This window comes from Copadichromis virginalis, linkage group LG6 (assembly GCF_057382275.1).
Source record: "Copadichromis virginalis isolate Kocher_CV1m ecotype Utaka linkage group LG6, C_Virginalis_male_GT1.1, whole genome shotgun sequence".
In the NCBI taxonomy this organism is placed as follows: domain Eukaryota; kingdom Metazoa; phylum Chordata; class Actinopteri; order Cichliformes; family Cichlidae; genus Copadichromis; species Copadichromis virginalis.
In genome coordinates, this window is record NC_140623.1 from 13,470,443 (window position 1) to 13,487,107 (window position 16,665).

Consider the following 16,665-nt stretch of genomic DNA (forward strand, 5'->3'; position numbering starts at 1 on the left):
CCTGTGGCTGTGCAATGGTGAAGGGTGAGGGGGAAACACAGGACACATACACCTCGACCAGAAGATGCACACATAGACACGGTGTGGGAACAAGGGAGGGAAGGAGGAGCGGGAACTTTTAAGAGGCTTGGGCTCAAGTTTTGCTAGAATTGCAATATAAGCTATATGAGCTCTGACCCGCAAGGGTTCGGGGTCAGGTTGCACCGAGCGAGGAATGCAACCCGAGCCCTGAAGTAATAACACCAGATTTGTTCAATAAATGCTGTCACTCCACAGTATTGTAATGTAGAAGTGTACAGGTGATACTGCATGGAACGAAATCCACAACTACAGGCCCAGCAGCACTTTTTTAAAAGCCATAACAGTCAGCATTTCATTTCTTACAAAAAAACAAAGTTCGAGGTTGAAAAAAAAAGTCTTTGAGGAGAAAAAAAAAATCTATGTGGTCTGCACATCACCCAGCGCCAACCAGACGTTTTACATCAGAAATAGAAGACAACTTTAGCCAAACATGACCCGGCAGTTGCGCTTATCGAAACAGTCTGCCTCCTTCTTTTGATGCAAGTGCAGATCTTACTATAACGACAGGCTTCTTTTTCAAGCTTCCAGTTTTCCCAGGCTGCCAAAATGACCTACATGAAGGCGATCTGTGATCACGGTCTAGCGTGAGCACGGAGGACACTTGCAGTGTTTTAGGGATTTGGGGTGGGTGGGTGGCGCTACCTTCCAATATCCACACATAGCGCACTATGAAACATCTGAAATAGTGAATAATTTACACCGTTCTTTGCTTGTTACGCTTAAATGAATAATATGCCAACTGTGTGGGATTTGAAATGTGTCCCAGCAGCACTGTGGCTATTGGAAGATAGCTGTGGGAGAATGTGTTCTAGAAAGTGTGCACTTACAGAGGGTGGAGGGGACTCCCTGCCAATCAGGGGGGTGTTCTCACACCGAGGGTTCTGAAAGTTTGCGTTCTGGCTCCTGCATTATAGAATAAGAGGTTACTGCATGTCGTCACCCTGCCGCTGAGCTCATGATGTGCGGATCTGCTCATCGCTGAAACACAATGACTCTGACATATGGCCTCTGAAAAATTACCTCAATAATTATTGCCAACGTAGGACGTAAGCTTGGTACTACAGGGGCTTAAAACACCTCGGCCACAGTCTAACATAATTAACATACTTTCAGAACAAAGGCAAAATATTGAATCTCACAATGGGACTCAGTGAAATAGGACTGTTATCATCATGGATAGCCACCGGAGATTAGCCTCAGGCCCACATTTAAAAGAACTCTGCAGCAATCGTTTTTTCAGGCCAACATTTCAACTATTAAAGGATTCAACAAGATATTTTTTAACTTAATAACAGTCTGTAAATGTCCTGTGCAAGCAAAATTTATTAGGGAGCTAAATGCTGAGGAGGCTGTTTATTCTATTACTGCAAGCGGACACTGTGGGTACAGAAACCAACAACCCCGGCATGGATAAGCTGCACTTTTTTTCTATTTAGCTCAATATAATCAAAGCCAGCCAGCGCTCATGCGACACTCAGTTTTTAGGGTTTTTTAGTGTACTGTGGTTTAATAATGATGGATTTGCATGCTTTGTTCATCTAACTGTAAACATATGATTTGCATTACTGCCAAACCAGCTCCTAAACCTTGTAACTATGTTATGAAACTTATTTTCCAGGATTGATGACAATCTGGAGCTTGTCATATTCAACAGATTCAACTACCATATGAGACTGTGTACCTATGCAATGACAGCTTAGCTATGGCAAAAAGGAAAGTAATGACTGGATGAGACTTCCCATCTAACTTTCAGGAAAAGCTCAAACCAAACCCTGTGGTATGCTTTGGAATATAGACTCATACAGGGTTGGTGAATGTGGTCCTTCGATGGTCCAAAAACCTCAAATTAGCACATGTCTTACTTTCTGGTTTCTTTGTGGCTTGAAAACCATCATTCTTCCCTTTGCAGCAAACACTGCATTGTGTTTATTAATTGTGGAGAGATATATGCTTACTTATCTTCTCTACTTCCTATTATGAACAAGCAATTCAGTCCTGTGGCAACAGCAAGCATGGTGCAACTATTAACTTAAACTATGCGAGTGCAAAGCTGAATTTTTTTTATACAGCAAGCAGCTGTTTTTCTTTTAGCATCTCAAAGATGATAAGTACTAACTCACTGAGTAACAAATATCGCTGACAGTGTGTTGCAGTCGACATGCAAGCCATACATATTTTAAAAAACTATTTAACAGCTTTTCTAACTTATCATTACCACAAGCAGTAAGCACTGCTGCACTTCTAGCCTAGATCACATGGTGTGGGGGAGGGCAAGCATCAGCTACCTATTGGCAGGCAGTGTATGATCCTGCTAGCCTCTAGCTAGCGGTGGGTGCTAACTCACATGTATTCAGTGACGGGGGCATTGCTGACAGTGTGGGCTGTAGCGGGCAGGCTAGCTTCGCTACCGTAGCTGGAGCCACAGCTGTAGAGACTGGGCATGTGAACGCGGTACAGGTTATCGTGCACCCCGCCACGTGAGGCGCCCGACTCGTCCTCTCCGTCTTCCTCATCCATCCTTCAATTGGTCGGGGTAAGGGCCAGGCACGAAAGGGCATGATGAATAAGAAGGGGGGAGGGAGGGAAAGGTACAGGGAGAGGGAGATCCGAGAGAGACAACAGAGTGTAAACAAGTGGTTGAAGAGGAGGTTAGGAGAAGGGGGAAGGTGTACTTGTACTATCAGGAGTTCCCCGATATTAAAATCTGGGTAAGGCTACGCCCTCCGGCCCCAAAGCAGCTGGACAAGAAGAAAAGGAACATTGGGCAGCATTCATCTACTAAACAGACCCACCACAAGTGCAGTGAGGTCCAGAGTGGACACTTTTATTTCCCTTTATTGCTATGTGTTGTTAAGTAATCATCAACTGTAATAAAGTAGCAAACCCTTCTGTATTCCATGTCATTGGTAGAAACATGCATGTCATTTTCTTCATGCAGTCATCCACTGTTGGCTGAGAGAGTTTGCTCCTTTTATTAACAGGTCGCATTGTTCAAACAGTGTCCGATTTCAAGAATGTCCTTTTATATAATTCATGCATCTCTGTGTGCTCCATGAAATTAAAGCAAAAACATCAGGAAAAAAAAGATAATATGGCTGGTTTGGGCAAACCATTTTCAGACAAAAAAACAAAAAAAAAATGGTCAAAAATGTAAAACAGCCAGCAACGTAACAAAATGAGGCATCAGATAAGATACGTGCTGATTTGGAAGTTGGATGCAGCTGCAGAAAAGCACTGGATTCTGTTAAGTAAGGTCAGTCACAGTAATGCATGTGTACGTGTAGGCTTTATTATTTATAAGGTTCTTTTTTTCCAGTGATTTTTTTTTGCAACTCTATATCAGCTGTCCATATGCTAAGAATATATCATCAGACTGAAAGAGTTTCAATTAAGGTAAAGAGGCAGGAAGCTGTATGATGAATAAATTAGCCTAAGCCCCGTGTTAACAGAGACAATAAGCGACAGGTGTTGTTGCCCCAACTGGCCACCAGATGGAGACGTGTTACTCATTAAACCAAAATGGAGTTTGCGACACAGTCAGTCTTTACAGGCAAGAGACCCAGTGAGCACTTGTTCTGAGAGATTGATTATTTTTCATACCTGTTGGGTCATACACTGCGATTCATGCCGATTTATGCCCGCAAACAGCAAGTGTAAAAGGAAGCAAAAGAAAAAAACTATCATGGCACAGCTGTTTCAATATTCAAATCCTTCACCGGAGTGACACGGTCACTGCGAGCAAAGTCTACCTGTCTCTTTCTCTGATTTTATCGCAGAATTATTTGCTCGTTCGAATATTTGTATGAATGGTAGCGGTGGTTAATCTGACCGTGGGGGTCATATGCATCACCATTCGTTGAAGCCCAAAGCATTTCCAAATCAGGACACAGGGGAGAGGAGGAAGGGAAAGAACATAAGGAGGAAGTGGGGCACGGAAACAAACAAAAAAAAAACAAAACTGTGGTGATATAAAGTCTAACACGACATTGGTGCTCCAAGTCCAAAGAGGAGAAAAGAAAAATGAGAAGTATGTACAAACATACAAACAATGTTCAGCCAAACGGTTTGCCGGTTTGTCCACCGGCAAACGATAAAATAAACTGTATAAATGCAAAGATGGCAAGAAGATAGTACAGAGTACAGAGTACAGAGTGATACGACAGTCTGGGAGGCAGGTACACTTAAAAAAGAATGACATGCATGGGCACCGAGTCGATTCTTTATGGGTCTTCCCACTGTTATCGAGTCCACCAGCTGAGATCAGTTAGACAGTTACAGTAAGATGTTAACGAGCTAGTGATGTGTCAGTCATTAGTTAACTGAAGAGATGGATTTAAGGATGTAAAGGCTTGTGTGTGTGTGTGTGTGTGTGTGTGTGTGTGTGTGTGTGTGCGTGTGTGTGTGTGAATGAGAGAATGTGAGGGTGGGTGTGTGTTACCTCTTGCCAGGCCAGGTGTGCGGCACACTGCACACAATAGAGGAGAACATCAGAGCAGTGACAAAGGAGAAGAGAACCAGGTAGATGAGACCCTCCACGCCATCATAACACAAGCCAGTCAGTGCTTGGACGTAGTCCTACGAGGAGAGGTGAGTAGAGGAGAGCTTTGGCCCTAAAGTAGTCCTTTAATGAATCAATTCCTTATTTACAGTCACACAAAGGAAAAAAAAAATAAAGCTACTGTGCATGTTTCCACCACACGAGGAGAGGAGAGAAGTCGCAGGGGATTTCTACTTCACCATAACCTCTGAAAGCCTGCGTCATGATCTGGTGTGCATCTCAACAGAAATGTAACTGCACAGCGTAAAACGGTGTCAGCCGTGCCGTAGAGTCACTGCACACGTCTACTTTAAGCTTCAATTACGGACGTTATCTTTACCACAACACACCCTGTAACTCACCATGTGCAGGCTGCGACAGTCGACGAGAGCAGTCAGCTGGTGCAGGCCCACCTCGGTGGAATTCAGCACAGACTGGATTTGCTCGAGATTCCCCTGCACACGCAGAGCGAAGGTTACACATGTATGCTCAAATATACTGTAAATATCTGCTCTTATGTACATCTAGACACACAGACACACCTTGGTGCTGGCAAAGTCACGTGCTGCTGATCTCAGTAACTCTGCCACATCATCCTGCATCTCCACCAATGCTTTGTGGCTCCCCGACAGCCTCTGCAAAAAACAAAAAAACAAAGCAAAACAGCCTCGTGAAAGGAAGAAATTGCAGAAAACTGTGTTCCAACGATGCAACAGCAATGACAAAGACCTCACCTGCTGAAAGGGGTTAATCTGTCCAGAGCTGCAGGTCAGGTAATACTGCAGGATATCTGCGAACATGCCAGTAAATACAGATCACTATGACGATGGGAACGTTTGGACTGCACAGTTTCATTTAAAAACCTCACGTGTAAAATAATATCCAGTATGACTGTATTGAGCCATGATTGCAATTCCACTCAGGCATAATTCAGTGTGTGTGTGTTAAAGAGGCAACATCTGTGCGCTACAGCAAACAGACAAAGCGGAAACAACTGACAGACAAACAGAAGTCATTAGATGAGTGAAAGGAGGCGAGCGAGGGAGAGAAATGGAGACAAAGAAACGGAGCAACTGAGAAGTAAAGAGGGATATAACAGGATGGAAAGAGAGAACAAATGCAATTAAATGAAAAACGAAATGTAGTCAGGTTGGGTTTTTTTTCTGAATCTGAGACAAGCAAGGGCAGAGCGAGCAGGGAGTACAGGGTTGCTGATGCATTGCAGTGAGCACAGAGAGAGAGTGAGAGCTTTTAGATACCAGAGTGCCAATCAAACACAATCCTGCTGGATACACACACACACACAAACACACACACTTGTTTCTTTAAATAGCACCAACATGTCAGGGTGAGATTCAACTGTCAGTGAGGAAAATGGACTCTGTTTGAGACATTTCAGCTCACACTTTTTGTCAATATGCAGCATTTGCATATAAAGGGTCGTACCCTACATCCCTTTACCATAAAATGTTCAGGATTTATAATTAACAGAGAATTTCTAAACATGACAATCCCTTCTCCAGGACTTCTGGATCCAAAAGTGTCGCACCCTTTCTTTAAATTCTGATATTTTATTTGGTGAAAACCAAAACAAAATGTGGGATGCTTTTGTCTTCAAGCAGCATAAATAACTGTAAATATTCTTTTATCCAGAGATTCCCAAATGGTAGGCCACAGACCCCTGGTGGGGCTGTGAAGAAACTGCAAGTAGACAGGAAAAATTTGCATATGATAAACAAATGGGAAAAATTATAATATAAACTATAATTATGTGTGATATATAAATAATATAAATTTGAAAAAAGAAATATCACTATTTGCACAAAGCCACCAGATTTTAATTTTTTTTTGGGGGGGGGGGGGGGGAATCTGACATATTTTAATTGTTAACTTCCCTTAGACGTCATTAATGATGTAAAAACCATAATGGAGATGTGGCTATCGCATACTGCAACTAAAAGTGTTAAATGAGAATCAGCTTCAACAAGTAAATCGTTAGAAGATAAAAACGAGTAAATGAAAACACAGAAACACTTCATGAGCTCGTCTTATGACCACAGTTGTGGTTTAAGGTTTGGACTGCACACAGATTTACAGACTTTGAAATAGATGGCAGTGGTCTGCAAGACTGGAAAAGGCTGTTTTAGCCCTGTAGCACTTCATGCCTATCTTACCAGCACCGTTTAGACACACTACAGCCAATGTCAATACAGGTGGATTATGGATCAGTCACACAAGTGACAAGTTACAAAAAAGAGCTATAAGAATTATAAACCAATCAAACTATATAGAACCAACTAACATTTTGTTTATTAATCTGAATACCCTGAAATTTTATGATTTAGTTGAATATAAAATGGCACAGATAATGTATAAAGCACAAAATAACTTGCTTTGCCCCAGTACTCAGAAGCTGTTCAAAGTCAGAGAGAGTCAATATGACTTAAGGGGAACAGATTTCTTTAAAAAAAACAAGATAAGGACAAATATAAAGCAGAGATGTGTTTCTGTTAGAGGAGTTAACCTGTGGAATAGTTATGACAGTGATTTAAAAAGGTGTAGTTCATTTTCCTTGTTTAAAAATATGTTTAAAAATAGAGTATTAGAAAAATATATAAATCAAGAATGAAAAGAGCAAAAGGAGAAAGGAAAAAAAAAAAAAAAAAACCTCTTGATTCTTTTGCTTTGATGTAGTTACTTATCTAAGGTGGAAAGTTTTTTTTTTTTTCTTTGTTTTTTTTTTTGTTTGTTTGTTTGTTTGTTTGGTTTTTGCTTTGTTTTATTATTTTCTTCAAGCCCTGTGTACAGGAGCTGCATACAAAAAGATATTTTGTGAAAAGGGTTGGCGTAATAAGCAAATGCTTCAGCCAATACCTTTTGATTAGCCTTGTCTCATGCTTTCTTTCTTTATGGTAGATTTTTGTTCTGTTTTCACTGTTTGTTTGTTTGTTTTTTCACTGTTTTCACTGAGATTTGAATTTGAATGCTAATCAATAAAATCAAATCAAATCAATCAAATCAAAACAACAACAGAAATAGGATAATAACCTCCTTGCCTTATGATTGCTTTTAATTTACTTTTTTTTCTTTAGTTTTTTCCTGCCACAGGTCAAGCATGCGACATCCTAAGTGTCACAGCACTACTTTCAACCACAATGGGTCTCGACAGGTCGTGTGTCTCCAAAGAATTGTGACCCAACTTGGACTGACTGCAATCCCTCTCAGACAGATTGGCAAAGCTGTGAAATTAATATAATTCATAAACACAGACACGCTCACAGTCTGAGTCAGTCTGCGCCAATGAGTGTAACTCGTGTGTGATTATCTCTGTCCAACAGAAGATTCGACTGCACTGGTTGTATTTCTATATAAAAGCAAAGTTACAGACAACCTGTCATTTTTCAGTTAATTCACTGTCCTGAAGAAACTACATCACATCTATGAGGTTCTGGCTGGACTCTGACTGTAAGTAAATTTCTGTGCATGTAGACAACAACAGATATCCAATTAGCGTCGATATATATCAGTTAATTGCTGTTATCAGATTTGACCTCATTTCCAACTTGATTCCATCCAGTCGCAACCTGATGGCACATAGGTTAACAGCACTTCTTGCTGTTTCATCCACCAAAGTTGCTTTACAGAGGGCAACTGACTGCAAGTGGTCACAGACCTGGTCCCCATCTTAAAAGCCATCATTTCAAAGCCAACAACACCGCAATACAATTTGTTAAATTCATTTTATGATTATGTGAAAGAAGCACAAAAGGTTTTGAAAAAAGGCCAATGATTTATTTTCTCGTCTCCATACCTTGGTTAATGACATCATTTTCCTTGGTCACCCTGGTGATGTAGGTATCGGGGGAGACGCAGAAGTCGCTGGCTGACTGTGGGGGGCGAGTGCACATGACACATCAGGCTACAGTAACGTGCTGAACAAACTCACTCGAGCAGTGGGTAAAGATTACATCACTGCAGAGCCGGAGAGCTCAGCAGTGTTGCCATGGTTACACTTACAGCAGCGACAGCCAGCTCCAGGCCCAGCGATCCCCAGCTGATGATCAAAGTCAGAACACCCAGCAGACACACTCTGAAGAACAACCCCCCCCAAAAAAAATATCTTTTTAAAGCAAGATTCAGCTTACCAACACGTTATACAGGAGGCAGTCTCAGCACACACAGAGGCAGGACACAGTTTGATCTGTCCAATAGGAGCAGGCTTTGGTGTGTGATGTAAGGTAGCATACCCAATAAGAGTGCCTCTAGAGTTGCGTATCAGTCCAAACAGCACCAGAAGACAAATGAGAACATCAAAGAGCAACAGGCCAAGGTACCCCAACCACCTGTAAATAAAAATAATTATCACAGTGTTTCATACAAACATACAACACCAAGTCAAACAGATACATATGCAATGCAAAGGAAAAGCTAATTAAAGCTTTACTAGAAGACTCGACACGTAACAGCATCACAATCTGTTTTTTTTATCAACCACTTTTTCTGTCATTGCCCCAAAAACAACAAAGCAGGTTAACATGAACAGAAAAAGAGGGATGAAAGCCATTCACAGTTAAAGAATGAGATCAGAGTACCCATTCATTCACAAACTACTGCGAAGGATACAATCTCCACATAATCCATGAATAGCTTTTAAGAGCTCCTTTTAGCATGTATCTCAGCCTCTCCGTTTAAAGGTGCATCATGACATTGTTGATCCAATGTGTCTGTCAGAGGAAGCGAGTAGCCTTCATTCTGGTTAGAACTAGAACTGGTTATTTTGCCTTTTCTTGCTAACATTTGTTGAATTCTGCTGTTGTGCACCTAAAATATTTAAATTCTTATTTGATTTGATTGAGGATATGACCAGAACACATGGTCCATCATCTGTGGTTTTAATAGTTAACCTTACAGTATAACACTTTGTGTATGAGAGAATGTAAGAGTAGTCTTGAGTCTGAGTAAGAAACAAAATCCATGCTGGTCAGTAGTTACCTGTAAAAGTCAAAGGCCTCCGTTTTACGGGCCAAGTCCTCCAGGGAGATCTCAGTATTGGACCAGAAGGGAACATCAACCATCAGCCTCACCAGCTCATCCAGCTGTCCCTGGAGCTTCTGGACGATGGACACATAATCTGTCTGATCCTGGAAGGCTGTCTCTAACTGGACCAAGTTCTCCTCCACAGTCTGGTTTAAGGCTAGGGCGCTGTCTGAAACCTAGAAAGAAAAAACTGTCATTAGGAAGGTTTTCCATAAATAAATAAATAAATTTTTTGCAATCAGTGGACAACTCACCAGTTTCTCCACTCCAGACACGGTGCGGTTGGCATGACGGAAGGAGTACGCTAAACGCGCGGCTCCATCACTCGACTCTCCGTTTCCATAGAATCCTACGGCTATGCCAGCGCTAGGAGGCAGAAAACAAGACATCCCACATGTAAACACAGCACATAATTTAACCTTTAAATTCATATCATACAGAACTACCCACTGACAGTTGAACTGCTGAGTGCAGTTGCTCTTTCAACCAGCAACAGGCGACATTGAGCACTTTGGCTTTTCGGCTTTGGTGTCACCCTAAAGCCTCGGGCAAGCACAGGACTACCAGAAATGATTCACACACACTCACACACACACACACACACACACACGGAGCCCAAACAATAATTGGGTCACCAGACCGCAAATAATATGATCCTTCTGCAGCTCTGCACCCACGTTCACACATTACATATGCTGCGATATCTGGGGTTACTGGCCCCCAACTTTCCTTTATTTCAAGCCCACGTCCTCCTTAACCATGTTCACGCTACGACTAACCCGTCGCCCGCCCAACACCACCACCGTTACAGAAATCTTCTCCACTCTGTGTTTTGTCACTCCTGACCCCTTTTCCCCGACATCCCCCCTCCTCACCATGCTTTTATAGCCTCACTCAGCCTGTAAAAGCTCCTGCCCTCCCCTTGTATGCATGTGCCCGACTGTATGCTTTTGTATTGATGATGCTGTCTGCACAATAACACCAGACAGATTTGTAGAGAGAAATTTATGGCCCTTATTACAGCAATTCATTGTAGCCCATTAGATTTTGAGTAGCCCCTCTTACAACAGGGTCTGCGCTGTGTGTGTGTCTGCGTGTGTGTTTCAGAGCTTTATGACATACATGACATAAAACCGCAAACACAGAAGAAAAACAGAGTGGTGATAAAAAACAAGCACAGTAGCCCTTTAATGTGCTTTGTGCGTTGATGTAGCCACTGTCTACTTCATCAGTTATCATTTCCCCACCCATCCCTGCCTCCCATCATCTCACTCCATCCTCCATGTGATCTCAGCTTAAACAGTCAACCACCTCCCTCAGCTCCTGTTTACACATCCTCTTCTTCTCACCCAACACCCATTCTGTCCCTTAGTTCCCTTTTATCCCTCCTTTCCTCTCTCCATGAGTTTTATCTCCCTGGTTTTAATACCAGCTGCTCCTATCAGGAGATTGCATAAGCTTAGGATATGAAACAGACAGAGATCCTCCTTTAAGGCAAAAGTTGAGAAATCAAATAAGAGACAGTAAACACTATCCAGCTTAGTTCTGATAACACAAACAACCTCCAAACGGGAGAATACAAATACGTTACTAGAACATCTTTTTGCCTTTTAGGAACAGCAAGCTGTTCTTAACGAGGTCACCTCAAAGAAACTGCGCTCTGTTTAGTTTCTGCTTCAGTCCACTTTCAACTGAAATGAACTGACTTCATGAGCTAAAAATGCTTTGTTCTACCTAAATGAGCACACTTAAGTGCAGTCAGACGGAGCTCAGCAGATAAGAAAGTAAACGCTGAATACAACGCTGGGTTATGATCACTTCCAGTGCAAACAGATTCACTGCAGTCCAAAATAAATGCATTCAGTTAGCAGACAGCATTCTGATGATTAAAACCGCTACTAACAAAGCAGCTTAAGACTATTCTGGGGGATTCACCAATCCAATTCGTGCTGGCCAGGCCTCCTTTCTGGCTCTAATTTCATACATTATCCGCAATAATGTCATCAAAAACATTTTGATTAATCAAAATTGATACAAAGTGTATGATACATACAGGGTGAGTGTCATAGTGCCCGTGGTTTTTATTACCGTAGTTTTACTGTTTTCTCCCTCTGTGTGAGTCCCAAAGATTCTGTCACCTTGTTCAGCGTTGCTGTCTTCATGTCTCGTCATTAGTTATTTGCCTCTACCATTTTTACTTTGAAGGTTAGTTTTCTCGTGTGCCTTGTTTTGGCTTTACTTCCTGCTTTTGTTTCCCTCCTTCGAGACGGTCCGCTGTTCACTGTTTTCACCTGCATCTAGACACCGATCAATGTGTGTCGGCTCGTCTGTTTGTTCCCTGTTGTTCTCCCGTTTGTTCCCTTGCTCCTTGTTCTTTTGGTGCTTCTTTATGGATTCTTGTTTACCTTTTCAGACTGGACTCTGGACTGGGTTTGATCTGACAGTAAATGCTCATTTTCTATTGCTTTCCCTGCCTCCCTCTGTGTTCTGCTTTTGGATATTCTCACTAATATTATATGAGAAAATGAGACACATGGCTGACTTTTTTTTTTCAGCAACAGCCATTTGAGCTATGCATATTTTTTGATCCAATGATCTCTCTATGTAATTGTTTTGATCATTCTACTAGATTCAAATTTCACAGGAATCCAGCCATTTACATTGATCCACAGTTCAGCAGTTCATGTTACCTTACCTGTTCTCTATGTGTTTTTGAATATGCATTTTACAATCAGTTACTCAGATACAGTGTTCAGTTCATTCTTGGCAGCCAGTTTGTTATTTGAGAAAATAACTAATAATCAAATATGTTGATCTTTTTGTTTTTTGGCTGATCTTTTCACAACAACAGCAAAAAAAAAACCTAAAGCAAGCTACAGAGTCTCCTGTATAAACACACTACAGCTGCACACAAATGAAGGAAGCCCACATGTAGCTGGAGCTGAGCCAAAAATAACACATGATGTCATATTAAATTGTGGACCAACCAAAAAAACCCCCAAAAAAACAAAACGCATGGAACCGCACGCACACAAAATCACACGCAAATGCGTTCACATATACTCGGATCCATATTCAATAAGAAATATTGCAGCTAATCATAACATATGAAAACCTCCAAAACAACGATCTTCAGCTCTGAATCACGCTAATGTGCGTACATGCACACACACACATACACAAAGACAGCTTCCCCGACTGTATAATTCATTTCTCGTCTCTGCATCAAATCTGCTTCTGTCTCCATGGCAACCTTTCTAGGCCAGGAAGAAGGCCGAACAGAGAGAAATAATAAATAAAGGAGGAGGACTAGAGATGTAGAAATGGAAAGAGAGGAAGGAAAAAGTCAGCAGAGGAGAGGCATAAAATTGATGAGAGGGTAACTGAAAGAGGAACAGTCTGTGTGTCTCTAAGCAGGCAGAAATGTGCTCGTCTGTGTCTTTGTGTAAGAGCAGAGCCCACACACACTCCACTATCTGTGGTCAAAATATCCTACCACTGGGTCACTTGGGTTAAAGAACCCAGAGCGTACAAAGCCTTCAGAGTCAGATAAACACAAACACTGAAGTGTCACCACCTGGCTGGCTCCCAAATATGCCACATGGGCTTCATGCATGTGATACAGCAGCTGGAATGGTGACTTGCCACCATTGCCACCTATTCTGCATTTCACTGTCAGCTTCTTACCCTCGGCCTCTTTTTATTTATCTATTGTCCTGTCAGGGCGTGCAGCTGTAATAGACCTGCTAATTCTCTCATCAGGACTAGCTTACCCACCATGAGGCGTACCATTTCAGGCATTAACACTTTCTGGAAAGATTTTATAGCGCTTACAGTGTCATGACGAGTTATCATTGATCTGCACACTTTTGTTATCTTTACTTTATATGTTCTACTTGGCTAGCCCCACATACACACATATGGTTAAATAGATAAACACACTAACATACACATGGCAAAGCAGATAAACACACTCACACACGCATGTTGAAACAGAGCAGTGGAGAGAGGGGAAACGATCACGATCTTAAATAACTACAAAATGCTGCACCTGAGTATAGGCAAGTCACTGTAATATGTAAAGAAACCAGTTTGAGATGATTAATTATCCTGCATCAGAAGATGGGTATACTGTGGTCATAGTATTTAAATGATGATCAGTTGATACTAAGGGGCCCAAAGTGTGCCAAGAAAACAATCTCCCACACCATTACACCAGCAGCAGCCTGAACTGTTAATACAGGGCTTGAGGCCAGCGAGCCTGAGTGAATTGTAGCCTCAGTTTCCTGCTCTTTGCTGACTGTAGTGTCACTTGGTGTGGTTTTCCGCTGCTGTAGACCTTTTGCTTCAAGGATGCTTCAGAAATGCTCTCCTGTATACCTTGGATGCAATGTGTGCTAAGACAAAACTAGTTATTAATGATAACTAATTCAAAAATTATTTACATGTTGACTGCATGTGTTTGTTGTACACATATAATACAAGTAAGAGACAAATAAAAAATCCAAAGTCATTCTGCTCATGCTACTCACTGCTCCAAAGTAATGATGAGAGAAACTTGTTCTGATTGAAGAAAATTAAAACGTTTGCCTTAAGTCATCACTGCTCAGCCTGTTAGTCAAGCACTACAAGCCTGCTATCCCTTTTCAGCTGCACGCTGTACACTAACTGGCTGTATAACGCTTTTCTTAGCAACCCCCTGAGAAAATTTGAGTCCAGGGCTAGAGGGCAACTCTTCCAAGTGAATAGCTAATTATGCTGGCTCAGCCCTATGGGAGCATTCACACTTAAGCACTGCCAAACAAAGGCATCCCTGACTTTTGTTTTGTTTTGTTTCTTTGCAGGATTGATGGTCTAATGCTGCGCTTCATTTACCTCCGAAGTCAGATGTCAAAGCAGGGAATGACATCACTCCCGACTTGACTGCGTTCAAGCCGGAAAAGAAAGGAAAGAAGAGGATTTGTTTTGCTCCTAGCAATGTAGAAGCATCCATCTAGCAATACAGTATAATGTCTGTTTTTCTGCCCTTAAACACAAAGATGGAGCCTGGTTGGGTCTCTGTGTGTGACTTATTTAGTAAGTCACAAATACAAAACAGTAGTAGTACAGATGAGAGGTTTTGCAGTTTTTATGTGCACTTCCACCAACATGGATTTTGAAGTAAAGGACTTTCTGAGCTGGAAATCCAACTTGAGGGGGCGTTCCAGTTATAAATTCAGTCTTGGAAGTCAACATTTCCAACTTCTAACTTTAAATAAAGTATTAGCAACACTGGCACTCTTAAGGCAAGCCAACCAAGTTGCTGTGGATACCTTTACATTAACGAGAGCTAGCTAGTGCTGGACCATTTGAATAAACGTGGCTGATATGGTGCTCGACATTCTGAACTTTCATCAACTTTTCAGCAATTCAGTTCAGCAACACACGACATTACTTCATTCAAAGTCAATGAGACACAATCCTCCCTTACTCATCTTACAGACTGTGATGCAAAGGTGGATGTTGCTAAACGCACTCAAGCACAAACAGCTTCATCACATTGTACAGAAGAGTCGATCTCATAGGAATAACGTCTCACCTGCAGACGAGTGTGGCAATGATGACGCACCAAGCGGTGCAGCAGCAGTCAGCGCTAGGCTGCTGGGAGTGCATATGGGAGTGTGAGGACTCATCACTCTTGCGCCGCCGGCAGCAAAGCCAGAAAGAGTAGAAAAGGAGGAAAATAAGGTCCAGGCCCAAACACAGCAACGCCACAGCACCGAGGAGCAACACAGACTGAGGAAAGAGTGAGAGAAAAAACAAAAAACCAATTAGCAAAAACAAGACATTTGTGATTTTTGTACAGTTTGTGTTACACGTTTTCCATTAAACTTTGTCTTGATTCATTCAGATGCATCGTGTTTGAGAGGTTTCCTTTATCACAAGGAAGTGGGCCATTTAGGATGTGGGTTAAGGAAGCAAATTAGCTGATATGAACAGAAACCAGACACACCAACAGACCACATGATTTGCCAGACACATGTGAATGTATTTGCAAAACTGTGTTCCTGTCTCCTGCTACTTGAGGCCCCCAAAAGAGTGACTGTTAAATGGGCTTTTGATAGACACCATAAAATTTTTACCTTCTCCTGTATTTGCACACCATCAAGCACATGCACACACACACCTCCACAAGTGAGAGGAAGCGCTGCTGCTGGGGAGCTGTATGCGCCAGAGACCCACCACACAGATCACATACCCTCTAAAAGCTTTGAAGTGTAAAAGAGGGTGGGGGTGATGGGGGTAGACAGAAGGAGAAGTAGGGGGAGTAAATTTGAAACAAAAAAAGACACGCTGGAGAGACGTACAAGGAAGCAGATGTGAAAAATGACTGAAGTGAACTCTAAAAAAGGAAGAAGCCGGTAAAGACAGACACGAGAGCTGTTACAGCAGTTTGGCTGGGACTGATGAAATCTTTTTTTATCTTACACACACGCTGAAATGTTGATTTTTCTTTCCCCTCTGGGACTGTCTGGAAAAGTCATTGTACTGGAGGACCATGAGGGACAATTACACGTTTCTGGAAAACCAAAAATCTCCACCTGCTAGACTACTTAAGGCAGACAAAGGAATTCTGCCACGGAGCTACATGGTGACAAACTGCAACAGTGCAACTCTGGGGACCCTTGATGATAAACACAATGGGACTCCACAAACACTTCCTGACTTCCCAAGATTTTAAACTGCTGCTTTTTTGCTACTGACCTCATATTTTTGCTGATTTCCAGACGGCAATGCCCTTACATCTTTAAGCTTATTAAAATATATCAGGAAAAGCAATCTCTGGGACTGTGTCTCTTAACCCAACAGGATTCGTGCAAGGATTAGAAGAGCAAAAAAAAGAACACACACACGAAGAAAAACAGACAATCACTGCAGTTTTAAAGGTCTTCTTCCTTGAGCCTCTTAGAATGGTTCCAATGAAAAAATAATGGAGAAACATGAACATCCTCCTAAGGATTGAACCAGCT

General features: G+C 41.9%; 1 protein-coding gene across 2 annotated transcripts in view; it reads right to left on the bottom strand.

Moving 5' to 3' along the window:
* Nucleotides 1-16,665, bottom strand: part of LOC146707408 (protein tweety homolog 3-like) — a 29,790-nt gene that overhangs the window by 3,483 nt on the left and 9,642 nt on the right. The window contains exons 3-14 of one of the 2 annotated variants that reach the window (XM_085458749.1): nt 15,234-15,430; nt 9,910-10,021; nt 9,611-9,831; nt 8,866-8,961; nt 8,636-8,708; nt 8,430-8,505; nt 5,353-5,408; nt 5,161-5,253; nt 4,981-5,073; nt 4,520-4,656; nt 2,426-2,599; nt 909-984 (exon numbers count right to left, since the gene is read on the bottom strand). In XM_085458749.1, coding sequence (XP_085314875.1) covers nt 909-984; nt 2,426-2,599; nt 4,520-4,656; nt 4,981-5,073; nt 5,161-5,253; nt 5,353-5,408; nt 8,430-8,505; nt 8,636-8,708; nt 8,866-8,961; nt 9,611-9,831; nt 9,910-10,021; nt 15,234-15,430 — 1,404 coding nt within the window. The remainder of the gene's footprint in view (nt 1-908; nt 985-2,425; nt 2,600-4,519; nt 4,657-4,980; nt 5,074-5,160; nt 5,254-5,352; nt 5,409-8,429; nt 8,506-8,635; nt 8,709-8,865; nt 8,962-9,610; nt 9,832-9,909; nt 10,022-15,233; nt 15,431-16,665) is intronic. The other variant, XM_085458750.1, reaches the window with a different exon arrangement.